Source organism: Ictidomys tridecemlineatus, chromosome 5 (genome assembly GCF_052094955.1).
Source record: "Ictidomys tridecemlineatus isolate mIctTri1 chromosome 5, mIctTri1.hap1, whole genome shotgun sequence".
NCBI lineage: Eukaryota > Metazoa > Chordata > Mammalia > Rodentia > Sciuridae > Ictidomys > Ictidomys tridecemlineatus.
In genome coordinates, this window is record NC_135481.1 from 5,202,790 (window position 1) to 5,225,678 (window position 22,889).

At 43.6% G+C, this 22,889-nt stretch overlaps 1 protein-coding gene across 5 annotated transcripts in view; it reads right to left on the bottom strand.

The window, feature by feature from the left end:
* Nucleotides 1-22,889, bottom strand: part of Cyfip1 (cytoplasmic FMR1 interacting protein 1) — an 89,231-nt gene that overhangs the window by 41,192 nt on the left and 25,150 nt on the right. For 3 of the 5 annotated variants that reach the window (XM_078049115.1, XM_078049117.1, XM_078049118.1), the window contains exons 2-13: nt 18,843-18,965; nt 18,676-18,765; nt 16,892-16,969; nt 16,580-16,681; nt 14,449-14,630; nt 10,553-10,649; nt 10,338-10,466; nt 7,835-7,939; nt 5,052-5,143; nt 3,904-4,021; nt 1,287-1,409; nt 109-234 (exon numbers count right to left, since the gene is read on the bottom strand). In XM_078049115.1, coding sequence (XP_077905241.1) covers nt 109-234; nt 1,287-1,409; nt 3,904-4,021; nt 5,052-5,143; nt 7,835-7,939; nt 10,338-10,466; nt 10,553-10,649; nt 14,449-14,630; nt 16,580-16,681; nt 16,892-16,969; nt 18,676-18,765; nt 18,843-18,959 — 1,359 coding nt within the window. In that variant the 5' untranslated portion in view covers nt 18,960-18,965. Of the gene's footprint in view, nt 1-108; nt 235-1,286; nt 1,410-3,903; nt 4,022-5,051; nt 5,144-7,834; nt 7,940-10,337; nt 10,467-10,552; nt 10,650-14,448; nt 14,631-16,579; nt 16,682-16,891; nt 16,970-18,675; nt 18,766-18,842; nt 18,966-22,460; nt 22,485-22,889 lie in introns of those variants that run through there. The other 2 variants (XM_040276471.2, XM_078049116.1) reach the window with 2 other exon arrangements.

Sequence of the window (22,889 nt, forward strand, 5' to 3'; positions counted from 1 at the left end):
CCGACTACAAACAACAACATCAAGTGGGCAGTTGGTTCATATTTTTGCTTTGCTTTCAGAAGGAAAGAGAAGAGTCACAGGAGGAGGAGACAGCAGACACGTCCTCACCTCCACCAGGGCAAACTTCTCCTCGCTGGTGTAGTTGTAGCGCGTGGCTCGCTCGTACTCCTCAGCATTGTCGGGGCAGTCCTTGTTGGAGTACTTGTCAGTTGGGTGCACGAGCTTCCATGAATACTGGCGTGGACAGTAAGAAGAGAGACATGCCACCATGAAGGCAAAATGCTTGACTTCTGGACTGACCATGGCCAAGGCCACCAAAAATCAGCCTTCTAAAATTGACTATATCTGAAAAGTCACACACACACTCTCGCGCACACACACACACACACACACACACACACACTATCCATCTCTACACAAGGGCAAAAGACTCTGGCCATGTGACTTCAAGTTTAGTAAAGCCACCAGGCCAGGTTTGAGGATGCACACCTGAAATCTCAGCTACTTGGGAGGCTGAGGAGGAAGATCTTAGCAAGACCCCGTCTCAAAACTAAAAATAAAAAGGGCTAGGAATGTCACTCAGTGATATGGCACTACTAGTTTCAATTACTGACTGGAAAAAAAAAAGAAAGAAAGAAAGAAAGAAAGAAAGAAACACACTGGCCAAAGAGCCTCTGGGTACTGTGTATTGAATGTCTGAGACTCTAGGCATTTTCTCACCATTTAAAAGAAGAATTTGCCTTTCAAGTGATCGTTTGTTCTTTCAATTACATAACTGTTTTCTAACCAAAATAAACTCCAAAAGGACAAAATCTGAATGACTTAAATCATCCAAATCTTTATATGGCACCAGAAACAACTTTACTACTGTTAAACAAAATAGCCGGAGCTCCAAAGAGTAAATGTTCAAAACTGAGAATTACTGACCATCCAAATGGTACAAAATAGCCGGAGCTCCAAAGAGTGAATGTTCAAAACTAAGAATTACTGACCATCCAAATAGTAGAAAGTTAATCCTATCAGTATGTTTAAATAGATGAAGCCCTTTATTTATAACACCCCAAAATGAACTGTGCTTTGAATCATCTTAGAAATACATATATGGATACATATTCTTATTTCCAAGGTCAAAGATTTAAAAAAAAACAAAAAAGAATGATTTATTCTTGACCCAAAGACCGAAGTCAATGCAGAAAAAATACCAATTAGCCAATTTCATGACATACCAATCACAGTGCTATGCACTTAGCTCTTTGAATTTCTGAACACAACAAAAACAGCCCTACCACTTCCATCACGTGTGCGCTCCACTGAGACAGCAGCTGCAGGCCCTGCAGAGCCAGGTCAAAGAGCTTCCGGTACTCAGCATCTGTCTTCTGGGCCTCCTGGCGGCCCGACCCGGTGACAACCTGGGGTGCAGAGGGATCAGGAGAAAAGTCACAGGTCTGCTCATGCTCCCACCCATCAAATCCACACTAACAATCTATCCCAAGGTCACATGTACAAAAATTGCAAAATGGGCGAAGGATCTGAATAGATATTTATACAAAAAAAATCTCCAATTAGCCAATGACCACATGAAAAGAGCCTCAATATCATTCATTGGGGAAGCACAAATCCAAAACATAACTAGACATCACTTCACATCAACCAGAACACGTAGGATCAAAAAAAGAGAGAATGACCAGTGTTGGTGAAGATGTGGAGAAATCAGAAGCCTCACACTCTACTGATAGGGAAGTGACAGGGCACAGCCCCTTTGAAAACAGCCTGGCAGTTCCCCAAAATGTTAAACGGAAGTGTTATCACCACTACTCAGCAATTCCACCCCTAAGTATCTCCTGAGAGCAAAAAAAAACTTGTTCTACACAAAAACTCATACACTGATGTGCATAGCATCATTATTCTTGACCCAAATGTTATTCATTCATCCAATAAATAACAAAATGTTATTCAATCATAAAAAGAATTAAAGAGCCAGGTATGGTGGCACACAGCTGTAACCCCAGTGACTCAGGGAGGACAAAACAGGAGGATTTTAAGTTGGAGGCCAGCCTTAGCAATTTTTTGAGGTCCTAAGTAACTTAGCAAGATCCTATCTTATAAACAATAAAAGATAAATCTGGGGATGTGTTTCATTGGTAAAAGCAACCCTGAGTTCAATCCCCAGTACCAAAAAAGAAAGAAAAAGAAAAGGAAATAAAGAGCTAATACACGCTACAATGTGGAAAAATCTTAAAAACAATGTTAAGTGAAAAAGCCAGTCATAATGGGCCACATACTTTATGTTCCATTTATACAAAATGCGCAGAATAGACAAATTCATGGAGACAGAAAGTGGACTGCCAGGGCATGGGGGGAGGGGAGGGGGGGAGTGACTGCATTTAGGGGTAATGAAAATGTTCAAAAGTGGGTCATGGTTGTAGAGCTTACTGAATATACCAAAAACTTTGGTAGTACAATTCCAATTAGTTAATTATATGACATGTGAGCTCTCTCCATACATCTGTTTAAAAAATAGACTAAGCAAAGCATTCAAAGGTAGACTTTTTAAAAATAAATTAGTACCTAATTATAAAAGTACCACAGCAGACCCTAAGAGGAAGATAGGAAATGCGCGCTGCAAAATGCCCTTATCTGGAGAAGCAGAATACAGTGGTCTATGTGGTTCAAGAGCTTCCCATTAACTCAGTCTTACAATCATGTCCCGTGGTCTTAGGGGAGGACTGGTCCCCTCGTTTCTTTCCTAGCAGGCTATGCTAGCTGTTGAAGGCAGGTGAGGTGGCACTTGCTCACTGGAGAGCTGTCCCAGCCCCGAGCCAGGGATCTGCCCTGGAGAAAGCACATGGTCCCAGGTATCTGGATGGCTGAGCTTTTTTCAGTCATTTTAGTTACATGGTGACAAGTATCTGGTTAGGAGAGACAGGGATGCTCACTCTCCTGCAATGAGTGGGGCTAACAAGCACAGAGTCATTCTTCTCAAATGTTAATGGTCCTCCTGAGGACCCTGAGGCACCAACCAGTTCTGAAAATAGATCAAGACCCTCCAGCCTATTCTCAGCCCATACTAGTCGGCACTGCACTCTGACCTTGACTTTGCTCCCTGCCTCACTAAGATGTGAGGAGTGATGTTCCACTGCTCCCCAGGTCAGAAACCTCCCCGAGGCTGTCACCACTCTCCTGCCCATTTCACACAACAGGGAGCCACACTGGGAAGATGAGAGAATGTGAGTGGCCAAAAGGAGGTCCCAGCAGACCTGGCTGCAGAGCTGGAAGGAATTATAAAGGTCCCACTGCAGAGGAGAAAAGCCCTCCTCCTACACTCAAGCCCAGGCCTACCTCCCAGACACACAGACCCCTGCCACTGAGCCTGGGGACACCACCTGCCACCCACCCAGAAGCTCCTGCCACCTCTGGCCTCAGGACTTCCTTTTATTCGAGACACGAAAGGGGGGCAGGTCAGAAGAACCCTTTCTTTTCCCAATAGTCTCCCCTTTCCACTTCTCTTCTAGTTGCTTAAAACCATAATACTAACTAGGAAATGCCAATTAATGGTTTCTCTTTTGAAATCCTTTCTTCTTTTTTCTTTTACTCTTTTGGAGTGATGGGGATCAAACACAGGACCTTGCACATGCTAGAAAAGCCCTCCAACACCAAGCAATACCCCCAAATTTCTTACTATGTTTTCCCAAAGAAAAGCTGGACTTCACATAGCTGACCAGATAGTTAATTTCACTGCCTTATCAATCAAAAAGCGTGCTTTTGAAAAAAATATTTGGATTTGGCACTATATTGTGTTTGTGAAAGCAATTCACATTAATATTTGAGTACATAAGAATACAAGTGACACCCAGATGCTCAGCAGGCTCTGGGTCTGCCCATGGGTGGCTTGGTGGCACATACCTCACTGTTGCTATAGCGCGCCAGCTCGGAGATGAAGCGCATGTGGTCCTCCCGAATCTGGATCATCTGCTCACAGATGTTGTACTGTGGGCTGCTGCTTGAGGACGTGCATGTCCACCTGGGTATGGAGGGAAAGTGTTATTTGAAGAGGTGCCAGTACAGCAGTGATGCATTCCAACAGCTGGGGCGGCTGAGAACACTGTGTGTGGCAACCAAAGCTACACAAAATGGAATTTCCATTTTTAAAGCGTTGTTTAAATAAATGAAACAAAGAATATATGACAGGGACCACCTGTAGTCTGACAAGTCTATGCATTTACTATCTGGTCTTTACAGAAGGGGTCTGCTGATCCCTGAGACCGACACTCAACTCTGTCAAAATCATGGGGACCACAAGTCGGCTGTGGGTACAAGAGCTTGGCAAAAGTGAATACAAGCATGTGATGAGAGTCAAGATGCTATGTGGGGTCCACAACAGAGACCTGTGTGTTTATTATTACCTCTAATTGTGAGCTACCGATCCTTCATAGCACAAGTTGTCCACCTTGCTCTGTACAAGACCAGGGAGGTAACAATTTAGGATTTATGGTCCACACTGTCATTTTCACATCTGTCACATAATCATCATTTTAACACAACCTTTTATAAACATAAAGAACATTCTCAGCCCCAGGAATCTTACAAAAATAGGCCTGGACTGGTTTGGTTCTCAGGTGACAGTTTTTCTAAACTCAAAAGCACATACATATATCTCTACCTGCCTGCAGGGTTGGTTGTTAAGTATTTTAAGCACCCACTGGGACCAGAGAGTTATTTTACAGTTCTGTATTCTCAACTAGCACCGACCAGTTGAAATCCCCGATATGAGGAAAACATTCTACATCTGTGCTAATACGGTAGCCACTAACCCTGGAGTGTTTGAAATGACTGTTCTGCTAAAGAAAATTAAATTTCAATTGCATTTTTCAATGGATTTAAATGCAAATAGCTATATGTGGCAAAGGCTACTATACTGGATATTTAGTTCCAGAAATTTGGAGAATGTCAAAAGTGTTCTCCCTAGATAAGTAGGTAGGATATTACAGAAGTGCTCAATCAAGGAGGACACAACAGAACACTCTAGCTGGGCAGCTTTACTCTCCTCCTACCGAGATTTATTTTCCTCGTAGTGGGCGCTGGTCTTGATGTATCTTGCCAGTTCTATTTGCATGTCCCCGAACAGCGGAACCACCTGGAGCTGCTGCATTCAAAGAACAATAATAAAAAACAGGGTCATTATGCATGTTCAAACCCCAGATACATAAGCACAAGGAAAATGACTAATGCTAATAATTATTGTGGGTTGAATGCCACCTCCGCAAATCATTCACAACAACAACAACAAAAAAATCTAAGTAACTTCTACTTTCTCTTTGAAAGGAACAAGATACAATTTAAGAACCAATATACTTTGAAACTATTCAAATTTTAGAATCAACCTATCTTATCTTGTTGCTTTATTTGTGGCCCCTAAGAAAACAGCTGGATTTCTGTAACTAGCAACAACAATTAAATGAAAATTTATATAGAAATAATTTGCAATACCTCACAAAAATGAAAAATGTACATAAAAAGCTAACAAAAGACTTCAAAACAAAAATAAAACCCCCAAATTACAGAAAAATTTCTCAACACATGAAGCAATATATTGTCTTCCTGCATTGGGAGGCTTAGTAATTTATTTTATTTTTTGACCTTCTGCATGCTAAGCAAGTATCTAACACTGAGCTATCTCCCCAGCCCAGATCTATACATTTAATGGAATCCCAATCAATATTCCAGGAGGAAAAAATATTTTTGTGTGTAAATCAGTAAACCAATTCTAAAATACATCTTGAAAGGTGAAGGGATGATATCCAAGACTATCTTGAGGGACAAAACAGACCTGTTAGAAAGCTGCAGCAGCTAAGGCAGGGTGGCCCTGGAGCAAGGACGGAGGCCAGAGGACAGGACAGGACAGAGAACCTGGACAGAGCCACAGACAGACTGAGTTATGACCTGAGTGACACCACAGAGCAATGGAAGGCAGATGGTCTTTACAGTAAATGAGAGGGGTCAACTGGCTATCCATTCTAAATGCCAACAACGCCAACCCCTACCTCACACCATGCACAGAAACCAGTTCCAGAGATCAGAGATCTAGACAAAAAAGGAAATGGAATGCTCCTAGAAGGTAACACACAGAAAATTCTTATGAGACTGCTGTCTACAAAGATTTCTTGAAGTGGACGTTAGTGAAAAGATTGATGTACTGGTCCATAATAAAATTGAGCACTTCTGTTCATCAAACGACATCACCAAGAAAGTGAGAAGGAAGGGTTAAGGGGATAGCTCAGTGGCAGAGTGTGTGCTCAGCAAGCATAAGGCTCTGGCTTCCACCCCCAGCATTCTTCAAAATAAAGTAAAAAGAAGGTAGACGAAAAGAAAGATGTTGGTCCCAGGGTATGAAATCTCAGTTATGCAGGACAATAAGTTCTGAGGACCTAATGTATAGCATGGTGATGATACTGCATTGTATACTTGAAATTTGCTTTGAGAATAAAGCTTAAATGTTTTCACCACACCAATAAAAAATGATAGATGCAAGGTGATAAATGTTAATGAGCATGATTTAATAACATCACAATGAATACATATATCAAACCATTACACACTGTATACCATAAATATATGAAGTTTTTATTATTTCTCTTATTTAGGAGTGGGGCATATACTGGGGAATCTAACCCGGGGGTGCTTTACCACTAAGCTACATCCTCAGCACCCACTTCCTTTTTTTTTAGTTGTAGATGGACACAGTACCTTAATTTTATTTATTTTTATGTGATGCTGAGGATCAAACCCAGTGCTTCACATGTGTTTTACCACTGAAATTCAAGCCCAGCCCCTTGGCTCTTTTTTTTTTATATGAGACAGGGTCTCACTAAGTTGCTGAGGCTGACCTCAAACTTGTGAGACCCCTGAGTCTCTGGGTTTATAGGTATGTGCCACCATGCACAGTTCAATTACATCTTAATAAAGGTGGGGAAAAGAGTGAAAAGGTGAGCCCACAGGGGACACAGTATTTTAGAATATATGCATCCACAAAAGAGATGTAGCCAAAATATATAAAAAAATTACACAACAATAGGGAAGAAAAGAGCAAAAGATTGAAATGGTATTTCATAAAAGGAAATATACAAAGGCTAATAACATGAGAAGTAACCAGAGAAATATTAAATAAACTACCAGGAAACACCAGCCATTAAAATCAGAATGATGTACATCTCCTCTCTGGGATGTTCCCTGCACCCCCAAGACCGTGCCAAGTATTGCTGATGAGGAGCCTTCACTTATTGCTGGTGGATAAGCAAATCAAGACACCTTGTGGGGAAATCATGAGACCATAACTACTAAATGAAAATAGGTGTGCCTAGAATCCCCACCCCACTCCTGAGTAGTATCCAATAGAAATGCTCTAAAACAGAGCAACACTGTTTGCACAAGCCAAAACCTGGGGGCGGAGGGGGGGACAGGGGGAACAAAAACTAATGCCTATCAAAAACAGAACGGATGACAAAGTCACAGTAGAAATCATAAAATGAAGTACTGAATGACAAATGAAACTTAACAACTGTAGCCCCAAGCTCCTGCAGGAATGCAAATAAAAGGTTTGGGTACAAGCAGCAGGATGGAAAAGATAGAAACAGTGAGATTCCATTTACACAAAGTTCAGCCCAAGCAAAACCACTGCAGGGGAGCGGGAAAGAGCACAAAGGTAGACGGGAAAGTGAGCCTCCAAGACCCCCTCCCATCTCAGCATTTCCTGTGTTCATCACAATCACCTAGAGGTTCCACTCTGTGAAAATTTGAGGCGCATACGTCCATAAAAACATGATCTAATAAAACTCACCTTGAAGTACTTGTCGATTTTGGATAAGTTTATTCTTTTCTTGGCATCCAGTTTATAGATGTTACTGACGCTCCCATCCATCAAGTACAGACCAAATCCCATGACCTGAAAAGCCACAAAACAGTGGGGTAACACTCAGATCCATGAATTTACGCATAAACTTAACACCGCTGTAGTTGAAAACCCTGAAATCACTAGTCACCCTTCTCTTAACAGGCACTTTTAAAAGCTCCTACAAAACAAAGAGCTCTCCCTGTAGCTGAAGCTATTTCTTATGTATGCCTATTTCAACTTCCTCCCAAGGCATACACACCAGCACAAATTCTCACGGAGTTGGTGGACAGCTACAGCTGAGAATTACAGACTCCCAAGTATGCCATCAGATCCAGCCTTTCAGAATTAACTTCACACCTTCTACAACCAGGTGCTAGGATAAATACAGCACTGTCCCTACGGTATGACTAGCAACAACAGGCAAATGCACAACCACAAGGAAAGTGGAAGATGTGTGCGTGTATTAAATTATGTTTTTTTTTTAAACAGATTTTTTTTTTGAATTTTTAATATTTATTTTTTAGTTCTCGGCGGACACAACATCATTGTTGGTATGTGGTGCTGAGGATGGAACCCGGGCTGCACGCATGGCAGGCGAGCACGCTACTGCTTGAGCCACATCCCCAGCCCCTAAATTGTGTTTTTTAAAGTCTTTGTTCTAACTTAATATCCTATATCCCCAGAAAGCCCCCAAAACGGTCTCAGAAAGATTTTTATGCTGCTTGTCTTGTGCTTTGAACACATTTTTTCCCCCTAACTAAAATCATGTTACAAAGGGTAGCTGGGCTTCAAGGCCAGTTGCTGAAAGACCAAAAGGCTTCTACTAACTTAGCCGAGCACCAGGACCATTTGAGAACTGTCCAATACACAGCCACCATTAACTATTCAAGTTTCAATATATGTAAGCTAAAAGTTTCTCTTTTTTAAAATATTTTTTAGTTGTAGATGGACACAATACCTTTATTTTATTTGTTTAATTTTTTGTGGTGCTGGGGATCAAACCCAGTGCCTCATGCATGCTAGGCAAGCGCTACACCACTGAGCCACAATCCTGGCCCCATGAGCTAAAACTTTTTAAGGTGGCACTGGCTAAGTGAACATCTCCACTGCTAAGTGGGCTTTTTGTGGCCAGGGCTCCTGCACCAACCAGCACAGACATAAAATTCCCACTATTGCAGAGGGCTCCATGGACAGCACCTCCCTCCCCAGTCCTCGCTACCTCACAGGACTCTCCCACCAGGGCTGGGGCTGGACCAGCAGCACACACACACACACCCCCAGGGTATTCCTCAGGGTCACATGCATAGGGTGCAGAGTACAGCAATGGTAACTGTGGAGCTGCCTTATCTTTCCAATGAGGAAAACAGCTGAAAACCTCCCCAGTTTGAAACAGAATGAACAAGCAAGTCTACTTTCGTCCAAACACAGTACGTGCTGGTTATAGTGGTGTACACCTGTAATCCCAGAGGTTCAGGAGGCCAAGGAAGGAAGATCGTGAGTCCAAAGCCAACCTCAGCAATTTAGCAAGGCACTAAGCAACTCAGTGAGACCCTGTGTCTAAGTAAAATACAAAATAGGGCTGGGGATGTAGCTCAGTGGCTGAGTGCCCTTGAGTTCAATACCTGGTACCAAAAAATAAAAATAAAAAATGCAGTGGCCCTCCACAACTGGGGTGTCCCACATCCTTGGACTCAACCAACTACAGACTGAAAATATTCCAGACAAAAACTGCATTTCCAGGGCTGGGGTTGTGGCTTAGCAGGAGAGCGCTTGCCTAGCTCGTGCAAGGCCCTGGGTTTGATCCTCAGCACCACATAAAAGTAAAAAAGGTATTGTGTCCAATTACAACTAAAAAACATAAATTAAAAAAAACCAAAAACCTGCATTTCCACTAAATGTGTACAGACTTTTTTCCTTTCCATTATTCTCTAAGTATTACAGTATAATAACAGTTCATACATCACTGACATTGTATTAAGGATTCTAAGTAATCTACGAGATGATTTAAAACATATGGAAGGGTTAGCATAGATCAGATGCAAATGTTCTGCCATTTTATTTAAGGGAGTTGAGCAGCCACAAATTTTATAATCCCCAGGGGGTCCTGAAACCAATCCCCATGGACAATGAAGGACAAATTATTAATTCCTGGGAATCACATCTTGAACAAGTGGAATCTTACATATAACCTCTGCTAAAAAACAACTGAATGCTGACAGAGCCCTTGACCCAGAAGCTCTGGGCCCCCAAGCTCCTCCTCTCAGGTTGGTGTGTGACTGCACCGGTCACAAGGGTTGAGTTCACAGTCTGCAAGGGTGGAGACGTTGCCCACACACGAGACAGCATGAGAATAAGAAAAAGTTGGCAAAAGGATTCTAGACAATGAACAAACAGCCTTTGCATACAGCTGCACTCGCACAGTGCTATGGGCCACCGCCCCCACACGTACTTTGAGAAGCATGTGTTTCTCGCTGGGCGTCAAGTACATCCTATTCTCGTAGTAATCAACGCACAGATTCACGATGTCTGCCAGGAGCTCTTCGTAGCCAGAAATCACCTCAAGCTGCTGCTGCAGAGACTGAAACATAGGGCAAGAGATGCATGGCCCCGCTGGCCATGGCCCCGCCGGCCCCAGCCCCACAGCACTGAGAAGACCAGCCTTACTTGTGTGATCTTGTTGTGGTTGGCCAGGAACATGGAAAGATTCTGCGATTCCTGGATAGACTGGGGATCTGCCATTTTACGTAAAAACTGAGCAGCCCTTGAAAGCAAAAAGAGTTAATAGCAAAATGCACCATCGTGTTGATTTTTGTAAAAAGCTTGGGAAAATCAGGATTCCTTCCCTCTCTCTGCAGTTATCTGTAGGCATGTGGATCATAGACGGTGGTTACAATTTCAGCTTTGAGAAGCATCTCCAGCCTGAGTGCCAGGTTAATCTTTTATAAACTTAGACGTAGGTCACAGCTCTGGGCAGCTCACTCCCTGCTGTCCAGGGTACTTCCTCCAGGTGCCGGTGCACACTGGCCTCTCCCCTATGCTGGTGGTTGCCCACCTCATCCACAGGTACTGGGTGCTCAGTCCCCCAGTCAGAACAGAAGTGCTACCAACTCTGTGACTTCCAGAAGACCTGCAATGAAGACGACCAGCACTGCTGAAGTTCTTTGCCAAGAACCCTCTGGGCTACCACACCTCTCAGCAAAGAGCGTCTGTCCCTGGAATGCCTCTCTGGAGCCACAGGTGCCCAAAGCCCAGAGTCAGGGCTCCATCACGCACCTACAGCTACACAATTTGATGCACGTAAAAGAACTTGTATATTGAGGTTCCCTGACCCTGAAAGGTGCATGCTGAGTCTGAGGTCCGGCAAAGCGGTGAAGAAGAGGAAAGCGAAATCTGCACATCTAGAGCTGTCCTAAGAACGGGTAGTAAAAACTGCCCACATAAGGAAGTACCTTTGCAACCTAGAATCTTGGGGGTTTAAGGAAAAGTTTTCATGATGAAAACTGATAATGTAGCCTAACATTCATTTCCTTCCCTTCTTCTTTATGAACAAGTCTGAAAATTCCTCAGAGCAGTAATTTGCCTCTCCTCCTCTGCAGTCAATTGGGGACAGATGACCAAGGGCTGGGCAATGAGATCCTAGGAAAAAGACTGTAAGGCACTTGAAAGTTCAATTATAAGGAAAAGTATAGCTCCTTTTTTTTCCTTCCTCCCTGCTGACTAGCATGTAGCAATGACAGCTGGAGATCAAGTAGCCGTCTTGGACCATGAAGCCACACATGATGGCACAGCAGCAGGACAGCAGGAATGCTGGATCTTGAACACTGTGGTGCTTCTTAATCAGCTAGAGACCACCCACTCAGGACTTTTCACAGTGAAAGAGAAATAAACTGTAATTTTATTTAAACCACTATTATCTCTGTGGATTTTTAAAATTACATACAATTAAATCTAATATTGACTGATAGAATAACATCCCTTGCCTGTTAGAAGAGGTTCACTTTATTGATTAGAGTAGTTGCTGGGATGCAGAGTGTTGACTAAAGAAGAAACTGAGGACACTGTTTCCTATTTTTCTCAAGCCTCACCACAACCAAATGGGCTAACTTGGCATTTACACACAGAAGAGGTTGTATGTAGCTATCAGCTGGTGCAAAAGAAATGTGTGGGTGTGGGGTAGAGGCTTGGAAAGAGTGCGGGTTGCTGTCTGGGAAGGTGAACCAATGAAGGATTCCAAATAAAGTCACAGAAAGGGACAGCTGAAAGCCATGAGGGTGCCCAGGTCCACACCTTTGCTCAGGGAACAGGCAGAATGGAGCTGCTATGAGGGGCACCCGGCCCCCCTCCACATCTTCCACTGAAGGGCCCCATCTTTATCTAGTTTTATAGCCTGAACTTTGGAATAAGGTGCTGCTAAGAGTAAAACTATGTGTGTGTGTGTGTGTGTGTGTGTGTGTGTGTGTGTGTGTGTATTTTTTTTTTTTAAATACATTACTGATAACCTCCACTCCCCTTCCCCGACAAAGTCTTTAAGAAGATTGTTAAAGCTGGTGGGAATCACAGGGGCCCTGCTTGTGCAGCTGGGAGCAGGAGCTACCCTCTAAAGCTGGGCTGGTTATGCACCTGACCCTCACCCCTGCCTCCTCCTGGTCCACTGGCAAGTCGCACACTGGGAATCCCGCAGGTGCTGATGCCAAACACGGGCAAGCTCAGACTTCCTGACCAGAGCTAGCAGGCCAACTGCTCAGCTCCTTTTCTAGCTGGGAAGATCTGGGCTTCGTGCAGAGCCGATTTTAGGTGATAATTGGAACACTGCACTGATTTCACATGAATAAGGCTCAATCAACGTTCCAAGCAATCTAGCTCTGCTCCTGCTGCAGCCTCCTCCTCCAATCTGGTATCCTGCCCCACATCAATTTTATTATACAGGCACAGCAACAGTTGTGTGATTTCAGATAGAACGTAAATACAGCACATTCTGATGCAAAGTAATATTTCTTCCAATTTAATTTTAGTACTAAAATTCCTTGCTCAGCAGAGGAAGCAGAAGTCAGCATCTCATTCCAACCAACTTGTCTTTAACAGCACCACGCATAGACTTAGTAAAGCAAGTCCATTAAAAAACTGCTGGATCAGTCTCCCCAGCCAACCCCCACAGTGTTCCAGAAGCATACTTTTCCCATCCTCTATGGTTTGGATGTTGGGTTTGTGTGTTGGGAGCTTGGTCCCCGGGTGGTGGGACTGGGAGTTGATGTGGAATATTTAAGAGGTGGAGCCTAGTTAGAAGCCCTTGGGTCAATTGGTAGTATGGCCCTAAAAGGGATAAGGTATTTCTTGGGACCCTGATTGGGTTTTTCAAGGGGACTGTCATAAAACCCTGAGCCTGACTCGCTCTGGCTTCCTGTTTGGTCTGGTGATTTTTCACTCTTTTTGGGTGGGGGGAGGTACCAGGGTACCTGGTGATTTTTCACTCTTGAACATGCTCCAGCCACTGTAATCCACCCTAAGGTGATGCAGAGGTAGGCCCTCACCAGAGCCTGCGCCATGCTGTTTGAACTTCCAGCTTCCCCAAACTGGGAAGCAAAACAGACCTCTTTTCTTTGTAAAGTTAGACACCCTCAGGTATTTTATTATGGTAGTGAAAAGTTGACTAACATACTTCTGTTGGTCACTTCTCCAGAAGTTTTCTACCTTCAAAAAGAAAACCACCACAGAGTAGCCAGGCGCAGTGGCACATGCCTGTAATTCCAGTGACTCGGGAGCCTGAGGAGGAGGATCAGGAGTTCAAAACCAGTTTCAGCAAAAATGAGGTGCTAAGCAACTCGGGGATACCCTGTATCTAAATAAATACAAAATTAGGGCTGGGGATGTGGCTCAGTGGTTCAATCCCCAGTACCTCCCCACCAAAAAAAACTAAACTGCCACAGAGGAGAGCTGCCCATAGGACCCACAAGCTCAATGGGAGCTTAAGGCACCTTGAAACAGTTCATGGACCATGTCTACACTCTGCTATGATGATGCATGTGCCAGGGACACCGGATCCATGAGTGATAAGCAGAGGTGGGGCATCTGCTCTGAGCACTGCTGCTGCAATGCCCGAGTGGCCTCCTTGGGTTGCAGAACCCACCTGGATGTAAGCATGAGCAGGGACTGTATCTTCTGTATGTCTATCCTTCCAAGGACACTGAGCACCTAGAGGTCCCCCATAGGGCACTGAGGCTGACCCGGAGCCCTCTCCAGCTGTATAAAACTACCAGAAGAAACCCTTAACTTGGGGCTGGGGTTGTGGCTCAGTGGTATAGTGCTTGCCTGGCAAATGCGAGGCCCTGGGTTCGATCCTCAGCACCACAAATAAATAAATAAAATAAAGGTATTAAAAAAAAAAAAAGAAACCCTTAACTTGCCAGCCACCTTTGCATTTTATGCATACACACAGTCCCAGGACTGAAAAGTGGCTGCTGCCAATCAGGACTGATGATTTCAGCACACATAAGCTATGCACTTGCTATGTACAAGGTTGACTTCCTCAGGTGGCCTGCCACATGCCACACGTCTGAACTCACCTCTTGTATGCCGAATGGTCATTTTTCACGCTGCACTTCATGTTCTTCAGCTCGTCCAACACAGCAAACATGTTGATAAATTTGCCCAGCGTGATCAGGTAGGCTTCTGACACGAAGTCCTTTCTCCTCTCAGCATGGCACAAGCGTCTCACCTCCCCACAGAAACGCTCAATAGCATTTCTCTGAGCAGAGAAGAGGAAGACAGAAGAGGTGTGGTCAGCGAGGCATCAATTCCACATTCCAACTTCAAGCACAGTTCTGCATTCACTGTTAGTCACTGATAAAATATGCACCCTCCTGCCTAGGACCATCTTTACAACTCCAGCAGAGTCCTATCTATAAAGTAATTCCCATGCCTTTATTCTGTAAAAATCATTATTTAACTATGTCCCTAAAGTAAAAAAATTCTGCTGTTTAAACCAATAAAGTTACTAAGTAAAATGTTCCAAAAAAATATCTAAAATATATTTAGACACTGTGGGTTTCAGATGTGAAAAGTGGGAGGTTTTTCCTTGGCAATTTTTTTTTAAATACCTTAATTTTATTTATTTAGTTAGTTTTTTATGTGGTGCTGAGGATAGAACCCAGGGCCTCGCATGTGCTAGGCGAAGGCTTTACCACTGAGCCTTAACCCCAGCCCCTTGGCAACTTATAAGATAAAACGAAAATTGATCTCTTAGTTCTATCTTATCCCTTAACTCAGGAAAAACTATAATAAAAAATTTTTAGATATTCCCCAAGGAGTTCTTTGAAAAGATACCAAGTCCCTTCCACTTGGCCTCTTCTTCCAAACAAAAGGCCAACAGAGGCCAAGGTCAGATAGGGACCACGAGGTCACGGTCTGGTGGGTGAGAGAAAAAAAACACCTGAAAAAACAGATAACCGAAAGTACAGTGGCCAGAAAGTGAGAATGAGGCAGGAGAGAAGAAATATAGTAGATAAGTAAGGAGGAGACAAAAGGAAGGAAGGAGACTGCTACTTTAATCTGAGAGCCTGTGCTAAAGTTCCTCAGACCTTTTCTCCCCAGGACAGTTTTCCTCCCACACCCATCACCCCCACATTCTTGAGAAATCTATAAATATTAATGTTACCGTAAATTCACTCACTTATAAGAATTGCCCTGTTCACTGTTAATTACCCTATGTGATGTAGTAACACATATATTTTTATTTTTTTAATTGTTCTTTTTAGTTATACACGACAGTAGAGTATATTTTCATATATTATACATACATGGAATATACCTTATTCCTAACACATGTATTTTTACACTAGATTGAACAAAGGGAGATGATTATTTTAAGAAACCCATACAGATTCCCAACGTTATCTATTGACTGGAGAGAGGGGACGCTGTCAACCTAAGAATCTTGAGAATGGACAGACCATCATAAACTATCTTGTGATCACCAGGGTGATGCCAACTCACATCACCAACCCACATACCTTCCCACCCTCAGAGTTTCCTTTAAAAGAAGGGCCTGAGAGCCAAGCACAGTGGCATATGCCTATAATCCCAGGCAGGAGGATCACAAGTTCAAAGCCAGCCTCAGCAATTTGACAAGGCCCTAAGCAACTTAGCAAGACCTTATCTCAAAATAAAAAATAAAAAGGGCTGGGAATGTGGCTCAGTAGTTAATGCCCCTCAGTTCAACACCTGGTACCAAAAAGAGAAAAAGAGGAGCCCGAGACCCCACAAAGCTGCGTTCCACTCTCCAGATAGCCTGCATTCTGCTATGGAAATGTGCATCTTCACTCTTTTGTTTTCTAATAAAGCTCTTCCTCTTTGCTAAAACCTGAAAAGTCCTTAAATTCTTTTCTGCGACATGTCAAGAGCCTGGAAGGTCCTAGTAAGGTCTCCTCTGCCTCTGGAGAGACCTCCTGGTTTCCCTCATGGTAACTAACAAAAAGCAAGCTTCTGTGAAGGAACCACGAATTCACTCTCAAACCGAGGGAAGTGAGACAAAAGAAGCACTTGTTAGGTGTGTGAAGATGTAGACCGACAAGGGCTAAAGTTTCTTTTTGCCTCAGAAACTTGTGGTTGCTTTAATTTACAGGCACTTTGTTCAGTGACAGAAATGAGTAGGAGACAGCCAGCATCCCACTCCTCCAGATTACTTTGCTCTTTTACCTGGAAGTACATAAAATTCATCAGTTTTGTGACCTCAGGCTCCAGGACCTCCACGGTTTTTTCATATATTTCCACTCTATTAGGCTGCTCATTACATTTCACCTGGGAATAGAAACAAATATGGGTGATGACCTTTCAATCCAGCTAAAAGTAACCTGGGGCTCCTGGGAGCTGCTTCCCATCCCACTGGACAGACAGAACAGATGAGGGAGAGGCCTGGTCAGGATGGGCATGGCCTAGTCAGGGCTTAGGGCGTGGCCTGACTGGGATGGGGCGTGGCCCAGCAGGGACTGCGTGCAGCTGGCTGGATACCTGTGGGATGGCCCGGGAGCAGCTCCTCCAGGTATACAGCATGACAGCATACTCTTGGCCTTCCTCCAGCATCTCATTCTGCAAGGCACACAGAGCAAATCAAAGGCAAATAGGAGAACAAGCATGAAAAACAAGAGGCCAAGCTGATAAAATCTAGACACAGTGTCACAAACTATTCTGACTCTCCCTTTAAGGGACCGCAGCCTGCAGACCAAGAGACAGCTGCTAAGAAGCCTGTAATGCTTCAATGGCCATAATTACCCCAAACACCCCTCGACTTCTACAGGATGGTCAGGGGTGTGAACAACACCCAAGCACCTCTAAGCAGGGCTGTTGAAGGGCCACACTCAGCTTGACTGGGCTCTAAACAACCTCCTGGCAGTGCAGATCCGAAGCTGGGGACTCAGGGAAGGGCTCAGGGCAGGTTTCAGGCCCAGTGCAGCGTGAGGGCGCACAGGGTCCTCACACAATCTCTTCCTGGGGTGACACCAAGCCTCCAGGTTCAGAGAGAGGATTCAGAAGCAGGGCTCTGGGGTGAGGAGGAAAAGCTAAACATGTTCCCACAGCACTTAAATCCAGGAACAGAGGCAGGGGATGTGGCTCAGTGGTAGAGCGCTCGCCTGGCATGCATGAGGCACTGGGTTCGATCCTCAGCACCATATTACAATAAAGATATTGTGACCACCCAAAAATAAAATATTCAGGCACAGTATCCCCAGAAGAGGATTGCCATCATTTTATATATATATATATATATATACACACACACACATATATTTTACTTGTTGATGGACCTTTATTTTATTCATTTATTTAAATGCGGTACTAAGAATTGAACCCAGTACCTCACATGTGAGGCAAGCACTGTACCACTGAGCCACAATCCCAATCCGAATGCCATCATTTTTAAAAGTTGCTTTTGTGTTCTGTTCTTGCTTTCACATTGCTTCCTTTGGTAAAAATAGTTTTTTAGGTGTGTGTGTAGGGGTGTATGGGTGTGTGTGTAGGGTGTGTGTGTGTGTGTGTGTGTGTGTGTGTGTGTGTGTGTGTGGTGTGTTTAAATCACATAGATGTCCTTTAAAATATCAAGTATAATTTGACCATTTTGTTTGTTTTGATTTTCTGTGATGATGGGGATTGAATTCATAGCCTTGTACATGCCAGACAGGTGCAAGGAGTTACACCCCTAGCCTGGCAATGTTTTTAAGGTTTTTTTAAAAAATGATCACAAACTTTGTGTTTTCATTTCTACACATCTAGCCAATATTTAGACAGATATTCATAAGGGCATTTTTTTTTTTACTACATGAAAGGGGAAACTAATTAAACATGCAAGAATAGTCAAATTATGGACACTTACAAAATGGACTATATAGTCATAAAAGATTACTTTCTCTAACACATTTTCATGACACATAAAAACATTCACTAAGTCATTAAAATACATAATTATAATAGCAATACAAAACCTAAATCTCATGCAGGTGCATACCTGTCATATGTAAGTACAGGAATGGAGAGAAAATGAGTGCTACCTGGGAAGAGGCCCTCAAAATGCTGACAAGGGTTTCCTCTAGTCCAGAGAGACGCTATATTTTTAAATAGAACATGTATTGTTTTTATAAGAAAAACAAAGACCTTTTTTTAAACGGTAAGGCATTTAATTCATTTTCTCTTCATTTTCCTCACTACACAGCCTAATCAGGATAACACCATTTGCCATTCACAGGTCACACAGACCCCCCCACACACCCCAAGAAACAAAGACACACAGGCAGCATTACCATGCTAGAGTGGACGGTTGCTTGTTCAATGTATCTCGCAATGCCAGTGACAAATGCATTTCTGTCTTCAAAGTTGGTGTTGAAATTGGGCTGAAGGGAAGAGAAGACCATCACACACTGAGGTCAGGACTACTGGCTATGTGTCTCCCACCTGCTCAGGGACCCACCTGGTAGAGCAGCGAGGATGGTGGGGGCTCAATGCAGGGCTGCTGGTCAGGCAGAGGCAGCTCTTCCAAGAGGTCCACGTTGGACAGGGCGTCCTCCAGCGTCACCTGGGCCGCCATCCTGAGCTAGAACAAAACACAAAGCCAGCTGTTCCGTGAGGAAGGATGGCATATGGAGCATGTGACAAGCCATCCGAGGTAGGATACTCAGGTCCCAGATCTCCTTATCCTTCTCCCAAGGGCACAGGTTGGTAGCCAGTCCTTGGAATCTGGTGTCTCTCCAGGGACATGCAGATCAGGAGGTCTAGAGTCCCCATGTGGCCTCTCCTTCCTCCCTGCCCATTGAGGACAGACTCTTCTGGCCTCCCGAGTGTCAAAGAGTAGGCAACACAGAACACCGCGTGCACTGTCAACTTCCTGCTGCCCTTCCTACATTGGGATGATCATCCCTACTTGCTAATGTTGAGGGCTCTCTGCAGGGTCTGACAACACTCTCACGTGGCCAAGAAAGGAGCAACACCTTCCAGGAAGTTGCTCCAAATATGCTTGGAACTGAGAAGGAAAAGGGGAGCCTGGCCCCCCAGCTGCCAGTTGTGCAGCTGCAGGTCAGGACTATAGGGATATGGGTGGCCCACAGGGACCTCCACCTAGAAGCATGGGGTATACAATGAACCGGGGAGATGGCTGTTAGCAGGGGAGAGAAAGCATAGACGCCAAGGCTGGTCTAGAGAGGCCCAGAAGTGCAGGCCGACATCATCGGCACACACCTCTGTGCGGGCTCCAGGGGATGGAGCCTGCCTGCCTCCCAGTGAATCTGCTCTGACCCAGGGCAGGACTCAGGGAGCAGTTCTAACTCTGGATGGGGCTCTGAAAGCAGCTCTGACTTCAGATGAGCCTTGGGAGGTAGCTCTGAGCCTGGAGGGGACATGGGCAGCTCCAATCACACAGGTGAACTAGGGTAGCTGTGACCCCAGAGGGGACTCTAGGGCAGCTAGGTGGCATCCTGGGAAGGAAAGAGCAGCAGGTAGGCTACACAAGTCACTGGATAGAAGGCGCCCCTGCCTCACTCCTCCCAGAACTGGGCTGCAGACAATGAGCAGTGTGGAAGTTCAGGGCCAGACAGGTTAAAGGCTGGGTGCTGGCTGGAGAACTGAAAAGGGAAGCCCCAGGAACCAGGAAAGTCCCAGGGGAGTGAGCAAGAGAGGAAGAGCAGCCCACAAACTACTCATAAACTTGAGCCATCCTCAAGCTGCACAGTGTGGATCTGATCCTCTTCACACCCCTGAGACCACAGCTGGGTCTCAGCTGGCCACAGGCAGTGGGGGTTGGGGGGGGACAGGAAAACAGAAGTGACATTAAGCCATAACCCACAGAACGCAGGTCAGAACCACAGCCAAAACCTAACCAGGCTGTTTGTCTGCTAAAAAATAAAGACATCAATATTTGCTAGGGTTTTAACAAGACCCTGGGTATTGAATCGCACCACCCAAAATGTCCAGTTGCAACTCAAATCACTCTGCACATAAAGAACCTGGACTGGGGGCTGGGATTGTGGCTCAGCGGTAGAGCGCTCGCCTAGCATGTGCAAGGCGCTGGGTTCAATCCTCAGCACCACATTAAAAAATAAACAAATAAATAATAAAGGTATTGTGCCCAACTATAACTAAAAAAAAAAAAAAAAAATTTAAAAAAAGAACCAGGACTGTTTCAACTTCCAGGGAGAAAGACAGAAAGCAGACACCAATACACAGATGTCACAAAGCAACTACTGTAAAAATGCCCTAAAAACAATCAATGCCCCCAAGATGAATGAAGAAATGGAAAGTCGGTACCACAAAACAAAATAAATAAATATATATATATATAAAGACCCAAATGAAAATTTTATAACTAAAAGATATAACACTGAAATGTTAAAACTCCCTACCTGAGCTCAAGAGCAGAGGAGAGAATCGATAAACTTGAAGACAGAGAAACCTAAGCTACCTAATCAGAATACCAGAGGGGAAAAAAGATTGGGAAAAAATAAAAAGAACCTTAGGGATCTTTGAGACAAGAGGTCTAGGGTCTGTGTCATCAGAGCGCAAAAAGGAAAACGGGAGACGCTGAAAAAGAGCTGCAAAAAAAAAAATAAAATAACTGAAAACCCCCAACTTGGGGGCAAGACTTTTGTTTACAGAATCAAAAAGCTGCATCAAGTCCAAATAAGAGAAGCCCAAAGAAATCCACACCCAGAGACATCACAATTCTACAACTGAAAACCAAAGATAAGGAAATAATAGCTTGAAAACAGAGAAAAATAATGTGTTAGAGAAAGGGAACAAAGGCTGGAATAATTGGATTTCCCCTCTGAAACCAGGCAAAGGGAACAGAAAGACATTATTGTTATTATTATTATTTCTTCTTCTCTTCTTTTTTATTTTTATTTTTTGGTTCTGGGGATCAAATCCTCATGCATGTTAAACACTTGCGCTGCCCTGAGCTTCATCGCCCTCCCAGCAACACACATTTTAAGTCTAAAAAAGGAGAATAAATCTTCACCATATTAAGGTCTGAATGAATCCTTCAAGAATTTCAAGGACATAAGGACATTCTCAGATGAGAGGGAAATATGGGAATTCACAGACAGCTGGTTAAGGAAAGTTCTTCAGACAGAAGGGAAAAGATACAGAAGGCAGCTTGGGACATGAAGAATCAATGAAGCAAAAACAACATAAAGAATAAAGAGCGAGTGCCCAGGACACATCATTTCCTCTATGACTCTTTAAAAGGTGTTTGGTGGCTGAGAGCCAAAAAATTACAATATTGCCTGATGGGGAGTTCAGTGTGGTAGATACAAATTATATAAATATGTTATATTTATTTATTTTGGTATTGAGTATCAAATCCCAGGCCTTCTACATGCTAAGCACATACACTATCACTAAGCTATACCCCAACCCCTATATAAATGTAATTGTAATTATAAATAAGTATATGTAACTACAGAAATTATGCAAATGTAAGAAATATAACACCAAAGGAGGAAGGCAAACCTCTATGCTGACAAGATTTCCATACCCTACTATTAGTAGTGAAATCCTGGTCCTATGTAGACTGTGAAAAGTTAATAGGATTCACATTGTAATCCTCAGAGCAACCACTAAAAGAAAGTTATACAAAGCAAAATAGGTAACTTTTAATTTGACAATTTGGAATAAATTAAAATTGATTACTGTGAAATGTTCAATTAACCTAGAAGAGCACTGGGGATTTAGCTCCATACTAGAGCACCTGCCTAGCATGTGCTGGTCCTGGGTTCCATCTCAGGGACCTACAACGAATAATAATAATAATAATTAATCAATTAAAATAAAAAGCTATTTTAAAATCCAAACAACCTAAAAGAAGGCAGGAAGGGGGTAAGGGGTATAGCTCAGTGGTAGAACATGTGCTTAGCATGCTTGAGGTAGGGGGTCCCGGCAGGGGTGGGGGGATACAGCAATAAAAAATAAAAATCAAGTGATTAAAACAGTAGACCTATATCAAACCACACCAACAATTATATAATAATAAATAATCTAAAAACACCAATTAAAAGATTGCCAGAGCTGGGCATGGTTCTGGGGATCAAATGCTTACCTAGTGACTCAGGAGGCTGAGACAAGAGGATCACAAATTCAAGGGTAGCTTCAGCCATTTAATGAGGTCCTAAGTAACTTAGAGAGACGCTGACTCAAAATAAAAAAAGAGGGCTGGGGATGTAGCTCACTGGCAAAGCTGACCCCTGTATTCAATCCCCAGTACCAAAAACAAACCACAAAAAAAGATCACCAGAATGGATTTTAAAAGTTCACCTCAAGTGAAGGTAAACAGGTTGGAAGTAAAAACAAGACAAACCAGGCAGGCACTCATCAAAGGGAAGCTGGAATGGCCCTGCAAAGCCGCCTTCAGAGCAAGGAAATTACCAGAGACAAATAGGGATGTTACATAATGACAGATGGGTCAATTCTGCCAAGAGAGGGCAATTGTAAATGTGTCTGCATCTAGCCAAAGCACTTCAAACGATCA